Source organism: Halyomorpha halys, unplaced genomic scaffold (assembly GCF_000696795.3).
Source record: "Halyomorpha halys isolate HHAL.00 unplaced genomic scaffold, Hhal_1.1 Scaffold1117.1, whole genome shotgun sequence".
Taxonomy (NCBI): Eukaryota; Metazoa; Arthropoda; class Insecta; order Hemiptera; family Pentatomidae; genus Halyomorpha; species Halyomorpha halys.
In genome coordinates, this window is record NW_027107278.1 from 48,028 (window position 1) to 72,417 (window position 24,390).

General features: G+C 28.4%; 2 protein-coding genes across 2 annotated transcripts; one reads left to right on the plus strand and one right to left on the minus strand.

The window, feature by feature from the left end:
- Nucleotides 1–754: 754 nt before the first annotated feature.
- Nucleotides 755–6,033, minus strand: LOC106688375 (uncharacterized). Its single transcript, XM_014432795.3, has 3 exons — nucleotides 5,825–6,033; nucleotides 4,618–4,846; nucleotides 755–1,240 (listed from the first exon to the last, which is right to left on the minus strand). Exons 1-3 carry the CDS (start codon nucleotides 5,957–5,959, stop codon nucleotides 1,029–1,031), a joined length of 576 nt encoding a protein of 191 aa, XP_014288281.1. The 5' UTR covers nucleotides 5,960–6,033; the 3' UTR covers nucleotides 755–1,028.
- An 11,443-nt stretch (nucleotides 6,034–17,476) lies between these two features.
- LOC136795345 (histone-lysine N-methyltransferase SETMAR-like) lies at nucleotides 17,477–21,011 on the plus strand. The gene is made up of 2 exons (XM_067045560.1): nucleotides 17,477–18,410; nucleotides 21,004–21,011. The coding sequence occupies exons 1-2, from the start codon at nucleotides 17,477–17,479 to the stop codon at nucleotides 21,009–21,011; spliced, it is 942 nt and encodes a 313-aa protein (XP_066901661.1).
- The last annotated feature ends 3,379 nt before the right edge of the window (nucleotides 21,012–24,390 follow it).

Here is a 24,390-nt window from a genome sequence, read left to right on the forward strand (position 1 = left end):
TGGTATTTACCATGTATTCAGTTCTGTCTTACACAAATCGCTGCTGTGATAATGGCATAACTCAAAAAAAAAGTTTAATTTAATTTTAAATAAGATGCATTCAAAAGATAGTAGACTGGGGTTATTTTCTTTACTTGGGTCCTCCTATACTGTCCCAAAGCTAATAGAGTTGTCATAAAGTAACCCTGGTCGATGTTACAATTCATTCGACAAAAAGTGAAAAAACAAAACAATTGTTTATAAGATGCCTGACCATCAAAGAAAAGCAGCAAAATGTTGGAAGAAATATTTTTTTAAATTGATTAAATCTTTAATGCAATCATTCATTATGAAAATGAGAAAATCGGAGCTATATCTTTCTGTAGAATTGGGACAGGACAGGTGATATTATAAGATATTAGTGATATTTGTTTTGACTGGTTCTTGGATTTGCAAATGTGCCAATATGTTCTTAGAAATATTTCTTTAGACTTTTCAGCGATGAGAAAAATTAGCCTTCCTTAAATTAGTCTATATAAAGAAATTTTCAGTTTTAATACATAAGGGGCATGGTTGTGTGTTAAGAACAGATTCATTGCTCGCATTATTTACATAAGTTAGAAAGATGCTTTTTACACTGTAAAATTGTTTTGTCAAATTTTTTAGTAAGAACTTTTTTAGAGGGAGCACTACAATTAGTCATAGTAAGTATACTAAGCATAGAAGTAATAATTCAGAAAATATTACAAAATACAAATGAAAAAAATATAAAACATTTTTAGATAAAAAGAAATTTTATTACATCAGTTATTAGAAAATAATAAAAACAATTCTTCAAAAGAAATTTATGGAGTACAATAGGTATGAACAGTATGAGTATGTACAATAGGTATATAAGGGTATGAATAAAATATGACACAATGCAAATTTAATTTTATTTCAATTGTATGGAGTAGTTTATATTATTAATGAAATGGTGTTACCAGTTTCAGTAGTTAAAGAAAAAAAAATTAATATTAAAATTATCGATGAAAAAATGAATTAACTTGTTAACACATACTCCAAGTAATGACCTTGGTTTCCGATGGGTGATAGCCAGCTTTCATCAGAGATTTACTCAACTTCATCCTGACTTTTGGAGTGAGCCTGCCCCTGGTGACTCCAGCAGTCCACAGATGAACTTCAGCACCACGGTGCCAACCGCAATGGCAGACCAGGATGTAATTTTTATTGGAATCAAACACTGTAGCTGATAAGATACCTGTTACAAAAGTTCTTCCATTAAAATAACTGTTTCAAATCTGTAGCCAAAAAAATTTTTTAAATAGTAAAATTTATTGTTTAAAAGTAGGTAGAGAACAAGAAAGGATAAAACTTTAAAACATTTGCATAGAAAAAAATACATCTCGAGTTTTTTTCAGCTTATATTTCTAATAACAACTAATTATTACTGTTCCTGATGCACTTTATTTATTTATTTTATATAAGATGTTCTTGAAGTAATGATATTAAGACCATTTACGCTGTAAGACTGATTAATTAAAGTAGCCAGAGCCAGGGCCCACCGCCTGCTTAGGTTGTATTCAGAGCAAAACTCATTGTATTAAAGATAAAGATCATTTTATTTTTTGTTCTTGAGTTTAACAGAAAAAAAATAGATGTAAATAGATCCGTTCTATAAACAATGTATAAATTTGAGAAAATTAGTTCTTAGAAATAAGTACATAAGTTAGAAATGTGGCTTGATGTATTATAAATGTTTATAAAAAATATATCGTTGCCTTAATACTATCTTTTCCTAAATATTCAAACTGCTTTAAAGATAGCTGTGCTGCAATATTTTTTTAGCTCAACATGGTTGCTATGTTGAAAAAGTTTAGGGACCACTAGTTTGAAACAAGATGATATGAGTTGAAGAAATCATATTTCTGTAACGATTTCTTGCCATCCCTAAGTTATGACAATTTTATAAAACAGAATACTCCAAAATTCAATAAAGTTTTTACCGTATATTCGGGATTATTAAGATTAAACAATTAAATTAGTCATATTTCATAAACTCTGTAGTTCAATTCTATCTCAATTTAAAGATGAATTCTCTGGCATCTTCAAAGTTTGTATTAGAGAAGGAATAGAATGGAGGGATAAATTTTAAATAAATAAAAAAAGTTAATTTGAAATGGGAATGCTCTATTAACTATACATATATTATACTTTCAAACTTATGTACAAACTACTATGTTAAAGAATTTGCAAATAGCAACTCAGTTTTCCAATGAAGATTGATAATATAAACCATAATCAGGCAGCTTTTGAAGTAAAAAATATAGAGTTTGGTTAAGAAAATATATAGTGATTCACAAAAATATCAGTTGATCGTGATGGATTATCATAATCATTCATGTAAATAAAGTTTCTCTGGAAGGTATATTTTTATTTACTAATTTAAAAAAAATAATCAAGGTTAGCATCACCTGAGTAAAATAATATTTCGGTTCTACTTTCAATCAATATTTCATATTTTTTAATTTTTTAAATAATATAAATATTTGTATCTTAAAAGAAGGGCTAATGTCCAAATATTTCAATGTCCTAATCTTTCAATATGTCAAGTTGGAGACTTTTTGAAAGGGCCAATGTCAAATCTACAATAAAATAAAAATGGCCAATGTATACTGAGACAGCTTTTTCTCAAAACGAATAAAATGATTGTTACATCTTTTACCAAGGTACAGATGTATAATTTAAGGTATTATGTGAAAACGGAACTTACTATTCTATTAAAATTACAAGAAATAATTATTTTACAAATTAAATTCATCACATTAATGTTTTCAAAATTACATAGTAGAAGGTCATAGGGATTTTTGCATGAAAGAATATTTTAAATAATTCTCATTTCTTTACAGAATCTTGTTTAATTTTTCTAAACCTTAAATTATGGTAGTTTTCAGAAGACAGAAATTGAATTTCCCAATCTAAAATAAGAAAGAAAAATCATTAAATTCAATTTTTCTCAAATTTATATATTTGTTAAAATATCACCTTCATCCACTCACGTTTCCAATTTATTAATAATTATTTAAATAAAGGTTTCATAACATTAGTAAAGCTTGAACAGGGGATACAGCCTTTTCCATTTCCATTCCTCAATTGTAATCGCCAAAATTTGAAAATGCGGAAATGTTTCAACAATGAAGGAATATAAACAATAAATCAATAAGCAAACAATAAAATGAAAATAAAAAATATAATATAATATTATATTATTAATATAACTAGTTTATCTCTGCATGAACTCTCCCATTTGATATTCAATCTTCTTCTCTATAATAAAGTCTTGCATTATTTCAAAAAGTTTAAGTTTAGGGCTTTAAAGCACAGGGCCTCTTTTTAGATGCGTAGAATCAAACAGAAAGTTGACAGTATTAAATTAAAAAAAATATCCCTATTTTGAACTCAGTTTCAAAATATCCATGGGACATCACTGAGTAATTTGAGCCATCAAACATATGAATTGATTACGCTGTTAGCTCATAACAATTATTATATATCAACCAAAATACAAACTAAAAACATTTGAATCATTCATTTTTAAGTATCTTGAGCTCAAATTGTTTCAAAACAATTACATAATCTTGCGGAATAATTCAAGAAAAAAAAATTGGAATAAAGTTGATACGTTTGCTCAAAATAGTGTTATATGTTTAGGACCAGACTAATCAAATTTAGTACGGTATTTTTTCAATATTTTGTGCTCAAATTGTTTTAAAACATTCTTTGAATATCAATTTATAATTTAAGCCATGAAACCTATGAATAAATAAAAGTTTCAGCTCAAAAATTGTTAGTTAAGTACAGATGGACAGACTAAATATATTTGTACAATCATTTTTAGCATCTTGAGCTCGACTCGAGTTGATTAATTTGAGCCGTTGAACGTGAAAATTCCCTCAAAAAACTCAACTGTTCCCTAAAATAATTGCCACACACCTACAATGAGACATGTAATAACAAATTCCTAAAAACTTTATTTACACTATTTATGACTAGGCTAATTGGATAAAATTATCAAGGAAATCTGTATAAAATAATATTCACAATATTTATTGGTGATGATACCTTAATATGTTACTAAACGAGTTAGTAAAAGTTCATATGCAATTGCCTGGTATCAACGGAAAAAGCTCCAATTTAGGCTCTAAAACGTTAACTCATTTAAGCTAATTTTAATTCAGTATTTTCTAGAGAGTACTAAAGTATACGTAAACAATACTGGAATTATTGAAAAAGAGCAGGATCTATCAATCTGATGGGAGCAAGCAAGGAAGAGATCCTCCAAGAAAAAGAAAATGAAGTAGGAAATATGTTTGTTTAAAAAAAGACTAAATATTAGAGCCAAATACAGAGGTTGCTATTTGATCAACCAATAACCCTTAGGGGTAGAGCCAAAATAGATCAATAAATAAATACAATAATTTTTAAAGTAGTTCAAAATTTATAAATAATATTCAAAACATAAAACCAACAAATAAATACCAATTTTAAGTAATTCTCATTTCATTCTTCTATGGAGTAATATTTATCATAATAAGCAGAGAATTATTCACCAAATAATGATTAATATTTGATAGCTACCTCCAAGTGGTGTATGGACTGCCCACACTCCTGGTCTTAATGAAGTGGTTAGAAGTTCAAAGGTAGCTGTGGGCTCATTTTCAACGTAGGGTGTGAACATCTCCCAAACTTGGCGCATGTGAGTTGAATTCATAACAGTGACTTCACCATTTATACATGCTCCGCTCTCTTCAATGTCTTCAGTAGCAGCATCAAGTACTAAAAGGCTAAGCTGCCATCTACCAGTGAGCTATAAGGAATCAGAAACAAAAAAAAAACTATAATTATTACTAATAAATATTTTTTAGCAAAATGATAATTAATATTTTACATAATATAATGGCAACAAGTGAAAAAAGTAAATAAAAAAATGCTTTTATTGATATAATTCAAAAACTTCATTATTCAAGTATCTTTTCACATTTAGATCCTGAGACTATATCCTAAAGATAAAGTGATGACAGAGGCGGCTCATTAGGGATAATGACGATGGAGCCTTTAATTTGGATATTTTTAAAATTTGTTAAATAAATCTAGAAATATGTTAACAATTAGCAAATAGAACAAGAAGAAAAAAGTTGTAATTGACTTGGGTGAGACATTTTTTTGAGTTATCTAGTAAAAAATGTTCACCCATTGGCAAATCAAGTCATTGGAAGGCTGCTGCCTATAAGTGTGAAAAAAAAAATAATATTTAACAATACATATAAATTACAATTATTAATTTAAAAATTTAATTCTGTAAGTAATGTGTATATGAAATCCCATTGATATCTAAAATATTCAAGGTTATGAGCATTAAATTAGATTGTAAATAATTTTTTTTTTAAATTCTTAAATTATATATTTATATTTGTATAAGGAGGTATTACTTAATTAGTAATGTTACAAATATAGAATATGTAGCTAACTAAAAAATATTTCTGATGAAATTAAAATATTAAAATCAATGAGTGTCAATGACAGATCATATAACCCTTAGCTATTGGTCAAGACATGCCACAAACTTGTTACTTTGCTTAACTCAAGACCCTTCATGGATTGTAGTAAAGTATGAAGGTAGTGTGAAAAAAAAATACTAAACCAAGCTTCAAAAATATATAATTATTTAATAATTTTCTAATAACTTAAATGATATAATATAAAATTTTATTTTAAATATAATCTGCTTTTAGTTACCTAAAATAAAAATAAAGCCAACAAGATCTGATAAATTAAAGATAATTACCATTTCTATTTTGACACTGCTATCAGGTGTGATTTTTGGACATGGCTTGAGTTCTTCCTCATCAAAATACCTGAATGTCAAACTGGGGACAATCAGCGAAAGGATAGTTGCAAAGAAGATGCTCACCCCCTTCATTGTAGCTGCTCACTGTCCACTTCCTGTGCCATCGTACTATATCTTCACTTATCTCAGGAGGATGTGTCCGTTGTCCTATTCCGGAATATTTTGTCTATTTCAGTGTGCCAAATTGACAAGAGGTCAGTGACACTTCCTTCACAATCACATTCACAGCTAACAATCTCAAAACTTTGAATAGACATGAAATATATTTTAAACCAGCAATTAATTTTGAAATTAAAAGTAACAAAATAATTATTTAAATATTGATATGAAAAATTTAAGAATAACACCAGTCTAGTACAAAATTTAGCATTGTATTTCTGAATTATTTATAGACATCAACTGATCATTTCAAATTTCTCATTAAACCTTCAGGAATCATCTTGCAGAATAATAGAAATTAAAATATCCGTTAACCTAATATTTTTAAAACAATTTTTAAAATAAGTATATTTTATGACATTTTATATATGTATGCATGTATATATACATTTTTTTTTTTTTTGGGGGGGGGGGGTGAGTGTAGTTATTTTATTATTTGGTTGGTCCTGTATTATGTTAGCTGGTCCAACCAGAAAATTCTATTAGATATAAAAATTGGTTGAGACAACTTATTTAAAATAAAATGCAATAGCTTTTTAAATTTCTAAAATAATTTGTGATCCAGATGTGTTATAATTGTTTTGAATATATCAAATACAATTTTATACAAGCTTTCAAAATGCTATTCATTTTTTATTATTATAAACTTTAAATTCTGAAATATTCAAGACGGACACATCAGTAGGATAAAGATTTATGATAAAACTAAACTGAACTAATTATGTTGGATTAATTAATTTTTTAAGTTTAGTTCCCTCAAAGTAATGAGTTTTCAAACTGATTAATATATTGCACAAACACACAGAAAGACCAAGAGCAACAAAAAAAGAAAGGATAAACTCAATTGGTGAACAGTTATTGTTTATTAAACGGACTAAATTGTTCTTCTTCATCTAGTTATCATACAAGGTTAGTAGTTGTGCAAAATAGTAACAAAACTAGTAATATTGAATTCAAATTTCCTAAGTTTAATTCACAAAAAATACTGAATTATAAAATTTATAAATATACTGAACAAATACACAGGCAGGTGAACAATGACAATAAAAAACAAAAGAATAATCTCAAAAATGAAAAAAAAAATATTGGTAAGCTTGATAGCTTTTTCATTTCCCCTAAATTAGCATACCATATTAGTATTTACACAAAATAACAACTAATATTATATTAGGTTCAGATTTTTTAATTTTAGTTCACACAAAATTCAGAGATTTAAAATTTATAAATATATTGATATGGTCAGGCGAGCAAAATTACAAAATAGGATAGGATGATTTCAATAAATGAATGATTTTTAATTTAAACTTTTTGACATTTATCTCTTACTTTGTTTATTTTTCTTTGGATAAAAATAAACAAAGTGAGAGACAAGGATAAAAAAATATTTGTGTTACAATTTAAGTTACCTACACTCAAACAGAAAATTAATACGTAATAAATCATTAAACTTATGAACGATTTTTATTAGTTAAAGCTTCATAGGTTTTTCTTTCCTACCTACTAAGGATTCAAAATTAGTAGTAACACAAGATAGCAACCTTTCTTATAATTTCAATACTTTCTTATAAGCCTATTTGAGGTTATATTAAACATTTTAACTCAATGGTTGTTATAGCATAGCAACATCCTAAAACAATATTTTTTACTTTCACTTACTTATATATTAAATGAATAGTAAGAGAAAGTATTAAGATCATAGAAAATTTTGAATTCAAGATTACAACAGAAATACATGTTTTGAGGTCCCCTGGATCCAAATAACAGTCTCACAAAATAGTTTATGAGTAAGTATGTGAATAGCATAGCTCAAAAACAATAAGTCATAAGAAACTGAAATTACATACTTGAGGCGGGTATATGTCAGGTATGTGACAACAACATTTTTGCTAAAATTTACCATAAATTTAAAGAAACAAATCACCTCCCAAGCATTGATGGTACATTATGACATAAAGAAATCAAGGGACTATCCTCATCCTTCGAAAGATGAAAATAAGCAACATTTTGTTGCTGCTGTAATTGGTACACTTGTTGAAGATCAGAAATGCTTATAGCTGTTGGGGGTGTGATAGTTTTAGACTCTTGAAAGAGCAATTCAATTTCTTAGATAAGAATGATAGAGCATCTAAAGAATAAATAACCTGACCTACAAGTGATTAGTGAAAATGTTTTTACTGTGGTCCAAGTAAAGCTTATGGGTAGTGGTTTTACTTGCACCCTCCAGGTAGTTATAAAGTAATATAGTAATTAAATGAAATAGGTATGCCTGATTTCGGCTCTAGTGATATTTTGGAGAGACAGTGAGATAAGCAATGTGCTTTCACAACCTAAATAAATAGCTGATGAACACTGGGTATTCTTTTTTTTGGGAGGGGGAGGGAGGAGGGGAGAGGAGAGTAAAGGAGGGTGAGTGGATAACGAAACATCTCTAAAAACATTCTCATCTTGAAAAATCCAATGTATTAAGTCAGGACATAAACTAATTAAATGCTTAAATGCTATACCCTATATGATAACTTATTTTTAAAAGAACAACATTTATTAAAAAATAAACTAAACTCTCCATACAAAACAACAAAAAAATATTGATGATATTTACGATAAGTCATTATAAAAATCCATGGTAAATGCAAATATTCATTATTTTCATATTTCTGATCTGTTTTAGCAACAAGAAGAATATCACAGGATTAACTGATTATATGAAGCCAATACTCAATAGTAAAATGATAACCAAATAAAATCTACAACAGTTTCAGCAGCCGTGACACATTATGAACATAATACATTGAGAATCATACTCTTTGTTCCTTCATTAAAATATATCGTAAAACCGAGATTTATAATCCCTTTAAAATAACTGTTTCTTTTGAAAAAACATTTATCATTAGAGGTAATTCAGTCATAAATTCTCTATTTGTTATGCAACTTTTAAAAAAACAAAAAAAAATGTATTCCTCCACATTCTAAACTATCAAGCCTCCATATCTTTGTAAATGCTATAACAAATCTTTTTTTGTCTGCGCAATTGATCAGTCTCAATATATTAACGCAGTAAGGCTAAAGCAACTGTACATTCATGTCAGTCTAATTGGGGAATGGGCTAGGAAAAAAGAATTAATTTTATATCAGGAATTTTAAAATATAGCCTGTTCATTGTTAATAAAAAATGAATTCCATGGTGGATTGATTATAAGAACAAATAAATATATTGATACACTAATACCAACCTCATATATTTAAAAAAACTGAAGATATTAATCTTAGAGTTAAGTTATGGATTAAGGACTGATCCATTACAAGTCAGATTAGATCTTAATAGGTCAGTAAGAACTTTTTACCTTAAAAACCGTTTTGTTAATTTCAAAGTTGGGATCTTTTTAGAGGAAGCCCTTTCAATAGTATGCACCTATAATACCTTAGTTAAACTTAGAAATTTATATAATTTGGTCTAACCATAAAATACAAACATTCTGCCATGATTTTTTAAGCCAATTTTTGATTCAAACTTCAGTGTAGCAGGTAAACAACCTACCCTCAGAATAACAAATTTTGGTACCAAGCTTTTTCATTAATTTTTGTTTTTTGTATTTGTGAGTTTAACTTTAGTTAGTTCTAAGATGATTTTTTTTCTTCAAGTATTAATTATTATAAGATAAATTTTAATCTTTATTTTTGTATAAATACGTGAGGTGACGAAAAACTATATTTTGTTAGTTTTACGTTTTGTTTTAAAGAATAATTTTAAAAGTTATTAATAAAATTCTATCTCTTTTTCTCAGTAAACGATACTTTAAAAGGTAATTTGTAAGTTTTTAATTGAATTAATTTTTTTTACTTTAAACTCTCGTCTTATGTACTCTTACATTTAAAAAAAAAAATGAAAAATTTTATCAGGTACAAACATTTTCTAACCATATTTTTTATTGATTTTCGTGAGAAAATATAAATGAAGCTACAATGTAGTTTTGTATCACATGATATAGTGACCAGATTTGAGCGCTCAGTGCGCGAAGGTGTTCGGTAGTGATTGGTAATATCAACTTATTTAATAACGCTATGGCCATCTTTCTTTTAATTCTCTTGCAAAATTTTATAAAAACTTACAAGTTTGGTCATCCGATCCGTTGTGTAGTGTATAATTTTACAAGTTATGCTCAATATCTTGATAAGGTACTCATTCGTAACCATATATTTATATTCTATAAAATTTTATGTCTATTCTATATATATTAATTTGTTTTATAGATTTCACATCTTTTACAGATACTAGAAGTTTTATTTAAAAGTACGGATTGCTTCAGTACGACTTTCCCATGTTATGCCTGTTGATTTTTATACTATAATTAAATTGTCTTCTTTCATGAATATTTATCAATTTTTTGCACTTTATCATTTTTTCTCGAGTTTGTGGCATAGAATATGTTCATGTTCAGATGCGTAAGCAATATAAACTGTGTTATCTTATTTTGATTCTAATTTCTTTGAAAATGTTACAATTAATTTTTTTTTAATTGTTCACTTCCTGTTCCGCCATATTGGTTCATAGGTCACTTTAGCTCAGATCGCTAATATTGTAGGGTTCAATTACATAAATGTTCCATTTCCCGATTATTATAGCCCATTATTTTTTCTCAAATTCTTGTTTAATTTGTTATTATTTTTTATTAAATAATGTTAAATTTTTTATCTATATAATATTTTTTTTCTATTCGAACACTTCTCTTGTTACAAAACAATGAAAAACGATATTTATAAAGTGAAAAAATGGAGCTTGCATGTTTATCCCCTGTAATTTTAAAGATTATTGAACAAATTGCTTTGTAATATTACAACTCAACACTTCAACGTTTGAATTATAAGATCTAAGGTTTGATATTTTATACATGAAAGCTTTTTATTATTTTTTTTTTAACCTAAAAGTGAGACTATATTCACTCTGTTAATATAATTTTTATTTTCTGTTATCAGAAGAAATATATATAAGTATGATTTCATTATAATTATACAATATTTAAAAGTTCCATGAGCTAAAATAAGATTTTTACTACAATAATGCAAATCCACTTACTAAATTATTTTCTAATTGGAAGTGAACAAATGTGGCAATAAAAGTTCAAGAAGTTTTTCAAGATCAGCCAATACACTGAGAACCCTATATTCATTATCGATGAAATAAAGACTCCAGAAAAGATTCAATGATATATTGGTTGTCTATTTTCTAATGACTTAAGGGAATGAAAATTTGATTTCTTGTTTTACACTCTTGGCAAAACAAATATATTACTACTATAACTATATCACATTTTGTCCTCTTCCAAAATTACAATTTAAATTATGTATTGTCTAAAATATTTATGTGGTTATAAGTAAGTTGCAATTGGATTCATTTTAATTGGAATTAAAGGATATAGTAAAATAATCCAACCATAAAGTCCGTATGGAAATAACTAAGAATTCATCAATCAACCTTTATAGATTTAAATCATTTTGGTTAAAATCTTCCAGTGGTATCCTGACAATTATTTTATGTCTCTTTTTTGAGCTTTTGCTCTTTTTTATTAAAATTATTTTATGTTTTTTTTGTTTCAGAAGCCAGTTTCATTTGTCTTTAATTATTTAATTAAGAAACTGATTGTATATTTATTTCTATTTGACTTTTTATGCATTTATTTAGTTTTGTTTTCTGATTAATTTAAACATTTCTTATTTATGGGTATTTCATTTTTCTTAAATTTCTACCAAATTGATTAGAACTATCAAAATATGAAAAATATATTTACTGTGTTTATTTAATTGTATGATTTCATTAGTATTATAAATGTGATATTTTTCCTCTGTTAAATAGGTGTTTTGGTTTTTAGTGTTTGCCGTGGACATACAATTTCTGTTTAAATATATTGGGCACAAAATTCATGAAAGATGTAACCAGTAAGGAACTTCAGTAATAGCAGGTAATGCAAATATTATTCAGTCACTTATTTTTTTCTTTTTTGTTGTGTATGTGTACCAGTTATTTTCATCACTAATTAGTTATTGTGTATTGTTAATTTCCACAATAAAGCTTGAAGATAAGAATTGAAAAGTTTTACTTTTTCTTTTATTAAAATAAAATTATAAGAATTAAATACTTTTTATATTTTATTTTCCATGGTACCTTACAGTTTAGGTAGGCATTACAGGTGTTTGTAACAGAAGAATATTTCCTGTTATGGATAGCACGATGAACCTCTTTAGCATGTTTGCATATTAGCCCTTGACTAGGCCAAGATAATTCTATGTTATTCTGCTGTCCCAACCAATTTTCTGGAACAGTTTGCTACCTTACTTATTAAACCTTTCTCCTTTCAAATACACAAAGTCACTGAAAGGCAGGTAGCGCTATGTAATCCTAACAGCAGTTAGGCCTACTGTAGAGCCCACCGTCGGATTATCTTATAGTACCCAAAATTACTTCTTTAGTAATAGTTTTTGATTTTGAGTATCTGAGGTCTCAAAAGGCACCCACTATATGGATTAAAATGGGGTATTTTGAATTTTTCATGACTATTTATAACATGGATAAATATACAATATAAGTAACTCAAAATACACATTTATACAACTTAATTTTCAAATATTTTCTGAGGGTATCCCTTCTTTGCTTATGGCAGGATTGAGGGGTCGGCTGCACATAGTTTAGTTTCTGACCTAATGGTCCACAGACTTGTATGAGTTGGGAACCATTGGTTTGACTGAAATTCCTTCTTTAAGGGTGATAAGTTTAGAATTTCTTCTATAGACTTTACAAGACTGTAATAACACAGTTAAAAATATATATACAATTTATTATTCACATTTATAGCAGGGCAGTAAAATAGTTTTGTATTTTATCTTTAAAGTAGAGGGAACAAAATGATAATAAATTATAATCATATTACTTTTAAAATTATTAAGATTATTATTACCCTTAAACCACTGTGACTACTATTCTTTTGGGATGATGTTCTTTCACTTAAGTTATATGTTCAAACAATTTCTGCCTCCTGGTTTTAATTGCGGATGTTATAATGGAGGATGTTATTTATTTAATTAATTTCTTAATAAATACCACATGTTGAGTCAAAATTAACAAAGCTTAGAATAACAGTTCTTTTAGATCTACTTATATTAGTTTCCAAGCACTACTCCAGAATGAAAGGTGGCGGGTACTCACTTATATGTGATAAAATTTGTCATTCATTGTTAGATGTAACTGAACATCGTAATGTGATTCATATTAATGCATGTATATACCCTAATCTCAACTGAAAATTATCCATTGAAGGTCTGTTTAGCTTTTGAGTGAAAGTCGCCATGTTTAATCCAATAATATTAACAGTATATATCATAACCGACTACAATAGAACATTGTTTATAGCACACCTGCCTACGAAGTTGGAGTAGTGCTTGGAAACTATTATCGATTTACCATTCTCATTTTATCATAAATCGGTTGATTACTTTGATTATAAATGCTTTAATATAATGTTATTTATTTTTAAGGATGTTTTTATAATCGAAACTAGATTCAAGATACTTATTATAATCTTACTTTTGCTTTTTGACTAGTATTTGGTTATGTCCAAACATTACAGCATTTCTATTGCATTTATCTTGTTTCCTTGATACTTAAACTCATCCTTAGGTTTCAGAGTCCTAAAAGGTAAAGAGGTAGTCCTAAAAACCAATAATTTTCTCCGAACAGTTTATCCAATATTTTTCAAAAAATTTTTTTTTCATATATTCTACATTTGCTTTTTTTGAATGGAATCCAGAATACACTTGTATGGTAACTTCATTTTGAACTACGAGTTGTTGCTAATTTTTCAAACTCATAATTCTCTATTCAAACATTTGTTAAAGATACTGTGAGCATAAATTTTTCAAACATTTTTTTCTGAGAAAGATATAACTAACTGTACTGATATTTAATAAGACATTTGTATCATTGTATAAACTTCTTATGGCTGCTAAGGAAGTTTTCAGGACATTCCATATTATTGAAACATTAGTTTAGTATATTTAAAACATCAGTTTAGTGTACATTAACTTTCTTTCTTTGATTTATTAGTTTATAACTTCCAATTCAATTTATATTTTCAATATTTTGAAATCTTATCTCTCCCATAATCAAAATAAATTTAGTTTTCATCATCTTTTTTTCCTGTTTATTATTATCTATCATACAATTTCCTTAACTAGATGAAAAATATGTTAACAATTAAGCTGGTTTAGGAGTATCTGTACTGATATCTTTTTCTTGCCACGCTAAGCCATCAACTTAAAAAATATGTTAAACCAAAATATTAAAGGCAAGCAAAATTGTATTCTGAGAATGGGGAATGAGGTTCTGAAACTTATAAAAAAAATTGTGAATTGCTATGTGATATGTGTATATAATGTGATGTATATAATAAACAACACAAGGCAGTCGGTTAGTGATTGAATTATTATATTAGAGTCTGAATTGTGTATTTATTAATCAATATATTGTTAGTGAAGGTGTGCTGAGCAAAGTTCTTTAAGATTTTTTAAAAATAATTTTGAAAAAATTTTTAGAAGATAAATTGGTTTATAACCAGCTGGTTTATCTGAGCTTAATGAGGTTTGACTAAGGGTATAAGGTTTGCAGTTTCGGGATTCATACGGAAACAGTTATGTCAAAAACAGTTACTGAAAATGTTTGTACTATTGATAATTAATGTTATATGGATTATTATTCTTAAACAACAAAACTGGTATATTAATGGGGTTGAGTGTCTTACGTGTGTAGAGGGATCTGATGAATATGGTGACAGCTTAAGGCGAAGAAGGTTGCGTGGATGAGATTATTTTGTCCAAAGTAATGAGTGATAACAATAAGAACAAAAAAATAGATATAAATGAGTTATTATTTGATTATCTTTTGCGAAAAGTTTATGGATCTTCCATAGTGGTTTAGAATCCAGGCTTTTTCACTCCTTAGGTTATATAAATTATTAATGTCTTACATACTAACAGTAGGCACATTAACAATAGTTTTCAACTCAAGTCCTCTGAACTTGCTGGAGAGGAATTTTTTTAAAAAATATATATATATATATTCTTAATGTTCCTCATCTTTCTATTTTCATATTATCCTGCTTTGATTAAGATTTTAACAGATCAGTGTGGCAGGCTGTTCAGTTTATATTTGGGTGTTTTTTTAATTTGATTTTCACTGAAGGTGTTGGTATCAGACTAGCTAAAATTAAGGTTGTCTTTTGACAAAAATTTAATATGATAACATATTACAATATAAAATATCCAGTATCCTTTACTGTGTTGACCTCGTTCCTTTCTTTAATTGCTATTAATATTTTATTATGGGAAGCCTTTTGGTTAACTTATAAATGTTTTAAATCCTTTATACTCTTTAATCCACTATTATTTAGAACATCATCCTGTTGTATTGCTTGCTTTTTCATAGGCTTCCCTAGGATTATAAGTTCCCTCTGATTAAAGCTTTCTGGTCAATAACCTTTTCTATCATCACCTAAAATTACCATTATTGATTAATTAAATTAGAATATTAAATAGTAAACCGAATAGATACATTTTTATTAATTCCCACAAATATTACAGCTTATATTTTAAGTTGTAGGACAGATGTCTTATGTTGGAAATCATGTAACTGTTATCTATAGTAAAATAATTATACATTTGCTTCTCATTAGCATGTTTTAAATTTGTTATCGTAAATAATTTAAAATCAGGTAATAGTTTTTTAACCATTTTTTTATTCAAAAGTTTAAGTTAATATCTATAAAATTTTCCGTGATTATGCCCTATAAATTTGTAGAATGTGCTTCATGTTTATTACACTCATCATTTGGTAAAATTATGTTATTTTATTTTACTTAAATTTAGTCTCATGGTTTTATTGTTTATTTGGTAAGCAAATTGTTCATGTAAAAAGCTAAGAACAACTATATAGATATGTAATACCTTTTTGGAAGTATTTTCATTATTCTACCTTGGGCAGTGACAGTGAAGTCGCTAAAACCGACCGACAAGAAGTGCCACTTTATAGAATAGATTTTCTCCCAAACAGCTTTATTATTTGTTTATTAAACTCTCTAAATCAATGAGGAATTAGATGGTTTGTAGTATCAGATAGGTTTTATCTTAATTGAAATAGTCTAAAAGAGCTTAAATGCCGAATTTTCATAAAATCAAATTTGTTAATTTGAAAAAAATAAAACTGTTCTGATTATCAGCAACAATAAAAAATGGATAAATACAAAATATTAAAGAATTTTATGAATAACTAAAGGGAAAAAAAATGAATTGATCTATTCCATTCGAACTCGAAAAACGCTAAATTACAAGATCATGTTTACAACTTTATTATTGTTATATAGTTTTATACTGTTGTATTCCCCACAGGAAAAAAATGTGTTATTCCGTTACTTCCATCTCAAGAATTTTCTTCAAAGCAACAGAAAAGTAAATGTTTTGTTCAAAATTTTCCCCTTTTATCTTAGATTTTTTTCGAAAGTGACAGAACATAGCGATAACTTGTATGCAAGCCGACCAATCTACTCAAAACCTTGGTGACTTAAGTAGGGTGGTTAGTTATGTGATGCGCCCACCGCATCAGATTTGAAAACCATTTGATTGGTTAAGCATTGCCAGTGGTTATTAAAACAGATTTTGAGCCCTGTAATTAATAACCAACTATTTCTCAATTATAAGATTGCCTATTTTTATTAAAATAATATTTTAACTATCCGGTATTCGATTTTTCCTAGTTGTAGTTAAATAATCGTAACCAGAAAATTTCCTCTGGTAAAATTTAAATTGACTTGCGAGTCGAAGAGAACCACAGTCATTCGATTCTCCACTTTAATAAAAATGGAAACGTCTAGGCTAGAACGGTGGCAGATGGTCTGATCCCTTCTTTAATCGCGTTATTCTCTTTAATTCAATTCTCTGCTCTGGTTCCTGCTGCATTAACTTGCTTTATTTCTTGACACTGTTCACTCTACAGTTATATTGTTCGTAAAAATGAAAATTATGAATCCGTATTTATCATTAGCTAAATTGATGTTTTATTTGAATTGTGTAATAAAAGTGATATTCAATTAAATTATACATTTGACTGCATAGATCGTAAATATGCAAATATTTATAAATTTATGTTTTATTTGAATCGCGCAATAAAAGTGACACTAGGAAATCCTTATTTTGAGAGACCCCATGTACCAGGGCATTCAAAAAGTCCTGTCGTTTTTTGTTTGTTCGTTGTTTATTTTGATTCTAGAGTGTTTGCTAATTAATTCCGTTCAATACAACTTTTATCCATGTAAACACAAATGTTTATACTTTATGAATAGGAGGCTAAGGAGGATTAATTTAATGCAGTCACCATCCAACTGTCTAGTTAAAATGATTCCAGTTGAAACTCAAATTCGGTCGATTTTGCTCTATGAGTTTAAACTTGGCTCAAAAGCTGCCGAAACTGCTAGAAAAATATGCTCCGTGTTTGGGGAAGATGTGCTGTCTGAGCGGAAGGCACAATTTTGGTTTTCAAAATTTCGTGGAGGCGACGAGACACTAGAAGACGAGGCACGCTCAGGTCGACCAACTGTAGTTGATAAGGAGGACGTTCGAAGAGTAGTAGAGTTGGATCCGCGTCAAAGTTGTTCAGAGATAGCCTCTCAACTTAATATCTCAGCCACCACTGCCTGGAATTACCTTAAAGTACTGGGAAAAGTGAAAAAACTGGATAAATGGATTCCTCATAAGCTTTCAGATGCCAATATGTTTGTTCGCTTGACAACTGCATCTTCGTTAACTTCCCGCTTGAAAGTCGAACCCTTTTTGAATCGAATCATCACCTGTGATGAGAAATGGGTGTTGTACAACAACTTCAGACGATCATATCAGTGGTTGTCGGCAGATGAGAAACCTAAACAATTTCCAAAACCAGATCTCCATCCAAAGAAAGTTTTGCTCATTGTTTTCTGGACAGCCAAAGGTATAGTGCATTTTGAGATTCTGAATCAAGGGCAAACCATCACTGCAGAAGTATACTGCAATATACTGGACCATTGCCAATCCAAGCTTAAGACTTTTGATCCCTGCTTAGTCAACAGAAGAAGACCTTTGCTTCTTCAAGACAACGCTCGACCACACACCGCCAAATTGACCAGGGAAAAATTGACAGAAATAGGCTGGGAAGTTTTGCCTCACCCACCATATTCCCCTGACCTGTCACCCACTGATTATCACCTCTTCAGAGATCTCGACAACAATCTGAGACAAAAATGTTTTCAAGACCGTGACAACCTAATTCACGAACTGACCACTTATTTTTGCAGTAAAAATCAACAGTTTTTTAAGGAAGGAATTTGGGCTTTACCATCTCGTTGGGAGAAGGTTACCGACTGTAACGGTGGATATTTTGATGAATAAAGGTGATTATTTGAAAATATTTATTTATTTATAATTTCCCCCAAAAAAAACGACAGGACTTTTTGAATGACCTGGTAGAAGTATTTGAGGCTTGATTTTCACATATTCAGCACTAAAAATGCTTAAAGTATCGACATAATTTTATTGTAAGGGAAATGGAAACTTCTCTTAACGGAAATCCCTTTATTAAGGAAAATCTCGTAATGAAAAATTTTTATTAAGATTCCGGTTAACAAGGTTCATATTTAATGCCTTTGAATCACTTTTACGGAACTTCTAAACTCTAGACCCGGACATGTTTTTACTCCTCTATAACGGACACAAGTCATCAACAAGAGCGTACAAACTTACCAAATTATTTTTGTCATTTATTTTTTAAAAAGTTCTTGTTTTTTTGCAGAATATATATATCGAAAAATTATATTAAATTAAAATTAAAATAAAACACAAATAAGTTTATGTAACTTATTTAATCGTGCCAACGTTTCGGCTAGAGTTTCTAGCCTTCATCAGGGCTAAGAAAAGAACAAAATAACCAATAAATGTAGAAAATAAAATATAAACAGAATTACATAAAGTAAATAATTTTACAGAATGGAATTAATAAAATAAAGTGATGAGAGAAGTGGAAAATAAAATGTATACATATATTATATAAAAAATAATTTTTTAAATTATTAATAACTAATATATTAGTATTTCTTTGCATTATTTAACTTCATTTTTATTTTATTTCCTTAATTATGTTATTTTAACTACTTATTCAATTACCTATGTATACATTTTATTTTCCACTTCTCTCATCACTTGATTTTATTAATTCCATTCTGTAAACTTATTTACTTTATGTCATTCTGTTAATGTTTTCTTTGTAATTTTCTATATTTATTGGTTGTTGTCTTGTTCAGTTCTTAGCCCTGATGAAGACTAGAAACTCTAGCCGAAACGTTGGCACGATTAAATAAGTTACATCAACTTATTTGTGTTTGATTTTGACCGCACCCCAACCATCTTTTCGTATAAGTCATTCACGGTCAACTATCTCTCATAATTATATTAAATTAAATGTATGTATAAGATATTTTATGTACGTATGTATGTATTTAATTAATTACTGCTAATCAGTGAGAAAATTTACTTTATTCAGAAATTTAATTTCGTATTAAAAAGAAAAAGGAACATCTTTTTTAATATCTAAATTTGCCCTTCATTTTTACAAACATTTAGTCCACTTATTGTATTAGAGGGAATTTCCGTCACTAAAAGACATAGCAATAGCATTTTAGCGTCTAGTGTGTGTAAAAAAAAAAAAAAATTTATAAAAACAAAAACGAATCTATCATTGGGCTGTTCAGTATTTGTTTTCGAGACATAGTTATAGGATGATCCTCTAAATTCGTTGGTCGACGATATGTAAACAATTCTGTTTTATTATTTTTGTGTTAATTTTCTACTAATTTTTTCTTAATGGGAAATCTTAATCTACCACCTGAGTGTCCGTTATGTAGATTTTTTTATTAACGAAATTTATCAACAAGCGCATGCTTAGTAAACTTCTCGTTAGTTTGGGTTCTTCCTAATTTATTTTTTGAGAAACCAGTCTTGGTAAATAAATTTACGATATAATAATAAAATTAATATTTCAGATGATTACGGATACCCATCCTTTCGATCATTGAATAGTAGATTACATATAATAAAAGTTTTATTTAATTTAAGAATCTTCCAACATATTTATTACCTTCAGTAGGAAAAATTTAAACAAAAAAGTACGTAAAAAAAAAGATAGAGAAACATATTAATAAACAGCCAATTATAGCGAGTTGGTTATTCGATGTAAGACATGATTATAAGATCATAACACACACACACACACACACACACACACAAAAAAAAGCAATCCTTCCCCGCTGGACCCACCCCACTATAACCCCCAGGGAGAGACAGTCCTATATCACTTTAGAAATATTAGCTTAAAACGGAAAGAGATTACTTAAAATAGTTAAATCGAACAATATTTAAAAAGCGTCTGAAATTGGAAAATGGTGTGTTTGCTAAACTATGTTTTGTTCTTAACAAAAAAACATAACATTTAAGAAGGAATTCGTTATAGTTGAAAATTTTTTAATTGGTTAAAGATGATGAACTCCAAAGAGGTGCGGTACATGTACAATGAGGTCGAATAAGCGATTTATATAGAATTAATTTATTTTAGGAGCTTAATTTGTTTTGTTTTTTTAATCAAAATAAATGTCTTCCAGTGCACGAAATCTTTCCGTGATTTGCGACCAGTTGAGCGTGGTATACTATCGTCTGTCAGGCAGCGTGCATGATCCCGTCTAGTCAACAACTGGATCCCCTACCTCTATATCTAGTGACCTAGGGTTTCAGTCAATATTCTCTTTCAAGCCACGAAATTGTTCTTCAGTTATATATTGTTGTTCCTATAAAGTTGTTTTAATTCGTTAGTGTACTTTAATACGCTATTATATTTTTAGTTAAATAAATCTTGATTTAAATATAAAATTTACGGATCGACTCGCAGAATAAGTAGTTTTTACACTCAATGAGAATGTTTTAATGACTACTAAGTTAACTTGATTGCCATACCTTACGCAACCCATAGGTCACGTACGGCATCGAAGTTAGATTTTTATTTTATTTTTAAAGAGGATTGGAAAAAAAAAAATCTAAGTTAACTTTACGTTACAAACGTTTTCTTAACAACAATAGTCAATATTTAGTACACACAAAAGACAATAAAATGAAAAAATAGATTGTTTGATGATTTTCGGACGCTTAATCTAAGTTACAAGCTGATATCAAGATTTATCTCAGCACTGGAGACGAAGAATGTGGAGTTCTTGTGCATCCCGGGGAACCGTTGCCTTTGGGCCTTTCTCCACAAACCATTACCACATGAGTTCTCATGGGATCGTATTTTCATTATTCGAGATGGTGCCATGTGCTGATGTAATAATTCATGATTCACTCTTTATTTTTATTTGTTATCTTATCTTTATGACAAATTGATGCAAATTTCTAACTACATTAATTGTTATAAATCTTGAATAATTAGTTATATATATATTTGATTGTCCTTGTTTTATTCTTTAACATCGCAGTATTTTGCCATGTATTTTTATTTTAGTTATTATTATATTTATTATACTTACATATAAATTCATAATGCTGCTGTTATTATATATTATATAGATAAGTATCAATTAGGTACGCGGACTTAATTAAACATTTCTTTTGGTTTTGATCACCGAGATATTTTTCTTTTCTTATTGTGGCACCAAACTTATAGAATGCTATTTAAAGATCTTATTTTATGTTGTTATAATGATTATTTTTTGTGCACAAACAATTTTTAACAACATTTAACATGAATCAAAGATTCTTTATTCCAGGGGCCGAAGCGGCTATTAAAATTTATATGTAATGAATTTCATAATAATAGTTACTGCATAATTTTTATTATTAACATTAATAACTTTTAAGAAATAATTTTTATTTTTAAAAATGGGTCAATTACTGTTTTGAATATTTTTATATAAAAAGATTAATCGATAGTAACTAATGAAGAGGTATGAAATAAACATTTCTATTTGAATAAATTTTATTCCAACTTACCACTAATTCTTTTTTTTTTTTTAATTTAATTAAGTGCAGAAACTGTAATTGCTATCGACTTTAAGATAGCATGCTCATGTATCGATTTATTTTTACTTTTCGAATTAATAATGTATTATGGTCCCTTTAAAAATTTTCGGATGTGTTGAAAACTGAAATGACTCTGATTTCATAAATCTGAAATTTAAAATATATATATATGCGAGCTTGTGATCATAAAGTCGATATCATTTTAATATTTTACACCTCCGAAAGCACATAAAGGATCGTTATATTTTAGTAAACCGAAAATTTAAAATAAATCGATACCTAAGCGAAGTTAATTTTGGGAATATTTTCATCATGGATTATTGATGATTATATGATTATGATTATAATGAAGGTAAAATCTACACACAAATTTATATATTTAGTTAAAAATTAGAATTTAATCAAAGTCGAAAATTTTGAAAGATAAAAATTTCGATAAAATTTATTTCAAGAAAACTTATTTTGTAATTAATTTTTTTAAAATTAATTGTTATTTTCGTTCACTGCCTTATTCAGTAGCTTCAGTTATTATAAATCTCTATATTGTTAGCAGCTAAGTATTTTCCTATCTTCCTTCCCTTATTTGACTGTGACTTTGCGCTTTATCAGCGTTCATAATATTCCCATCTGTATTCTTCGGCCGAGCGTATGATGCAACATCTCCACCCTATCATTCTTTGTTTCCTCCAGCAGGGTGTCTACTGGAACTGGAAAACAATGAATACTTGGAAAAGTATGAGAATTTTATGAAAAAATTCCGAAAGTCAGGGAATTTCAATTTCTAGCGTCACGAGCGTGTATTCGTTGTCATGAATGATAATCATTATCTGTCACTATCGGTTTACAAAATAATGACATATACACTAGTATAACTATGACATGTCAAACATATCACAGGTGTGCTTATAGAGTTTTCGTGATAAGCAATTATATATACTAGTTCACCTAACTGAGAGAAGCCGCATCAGATATGATTCCTTATTTTTAATTCATTCGAAATATAAGCGATATCATGCAAATTCGTATAAACAATATAATATCAAGAAATCTATTCAATACATTCAATTAGTAAAGCTATATTCACTATAATGACTAACAGTTTACTGTTAAGATTCAACTATGCAATCTATGTTAACTCTGAATTGTACTAGCTGAGACCTCAAATCTAGTACAATACAGCTCAACCATCAGCAGATGTTTTAGGTGGGTTACGAATTTTTTATGAGAACAACCGTTTACTCAAAACACCTTAAATATTCAGACAAACATGTTTAGTACATTATTTTCTCAATATTTTGAGCTCAAAATGTTCTATAAATTCTTGGAGTATCGCTATCTAATTGCAGCAATAAAACCTATAAATTGGTTAAATCGTTAGCTCAAAATATTGTTTTATAAGCACAGATGAGCAGACTAAACTCATTTGATTCAACTATTTCCTGAATCTTGAGCTGCACTTATTTTAAAACCTTCACGGTATCTAGTCGAACAATTTTAGCCATGAAAAATAAAAATCGACTGAGCCGATTTCTCACTCGTCTGATTCTACAAACGGACTGATTATAATAAATCCTTTAACATTTTGTTTATCTTATTTGTGGCTTGTTAGGTAAAGAAAAGGAAATCTATGAAAATTAATTTTCACAATTGTTATTAGCCACAATACCGTAGTAAGCTACTTAATGAAGTTAATGATATTAATAATATTTGATTCTATAAGTAATGACCTAGCTCCAACGAAAAAGTATCCTATGTTTGGTGGTTAAATGGTAACTCATTTAATCTAATCTTTATTCAGTATTGTACATAAAGTATTAAACTATACTTTGAGCCTTACCGGGTTAATGAAAAACTGCCTAATCTTTTTAATGACCCTTTTCATTGTGTCAAAATAGTTTTTCACAATGTTTTAAATGTTCAGCATAGGAAAAATAAAACAACATTGGATAAGTATTTCTTGGTAATAAAGCCGCTGTGGAAGCTAATCTTAGAATAAGGTTCGACCCGTTCCAAATTCACGAGCTATTTCAAAAATGGTATATATTTTTTTTAAAAAACGGTTCATTATCTCAATCATTATTGTCTCAAAAATGGTTCATTTTTGGGTTTTATAACACTGGTTCCAATACACGTTGCACGGTAACGTACTTGGGTATTAATGTTCGCTCTGAAATATTTAAAACCCTATACCTCATTAAAGCTCCTAATTGTAATCG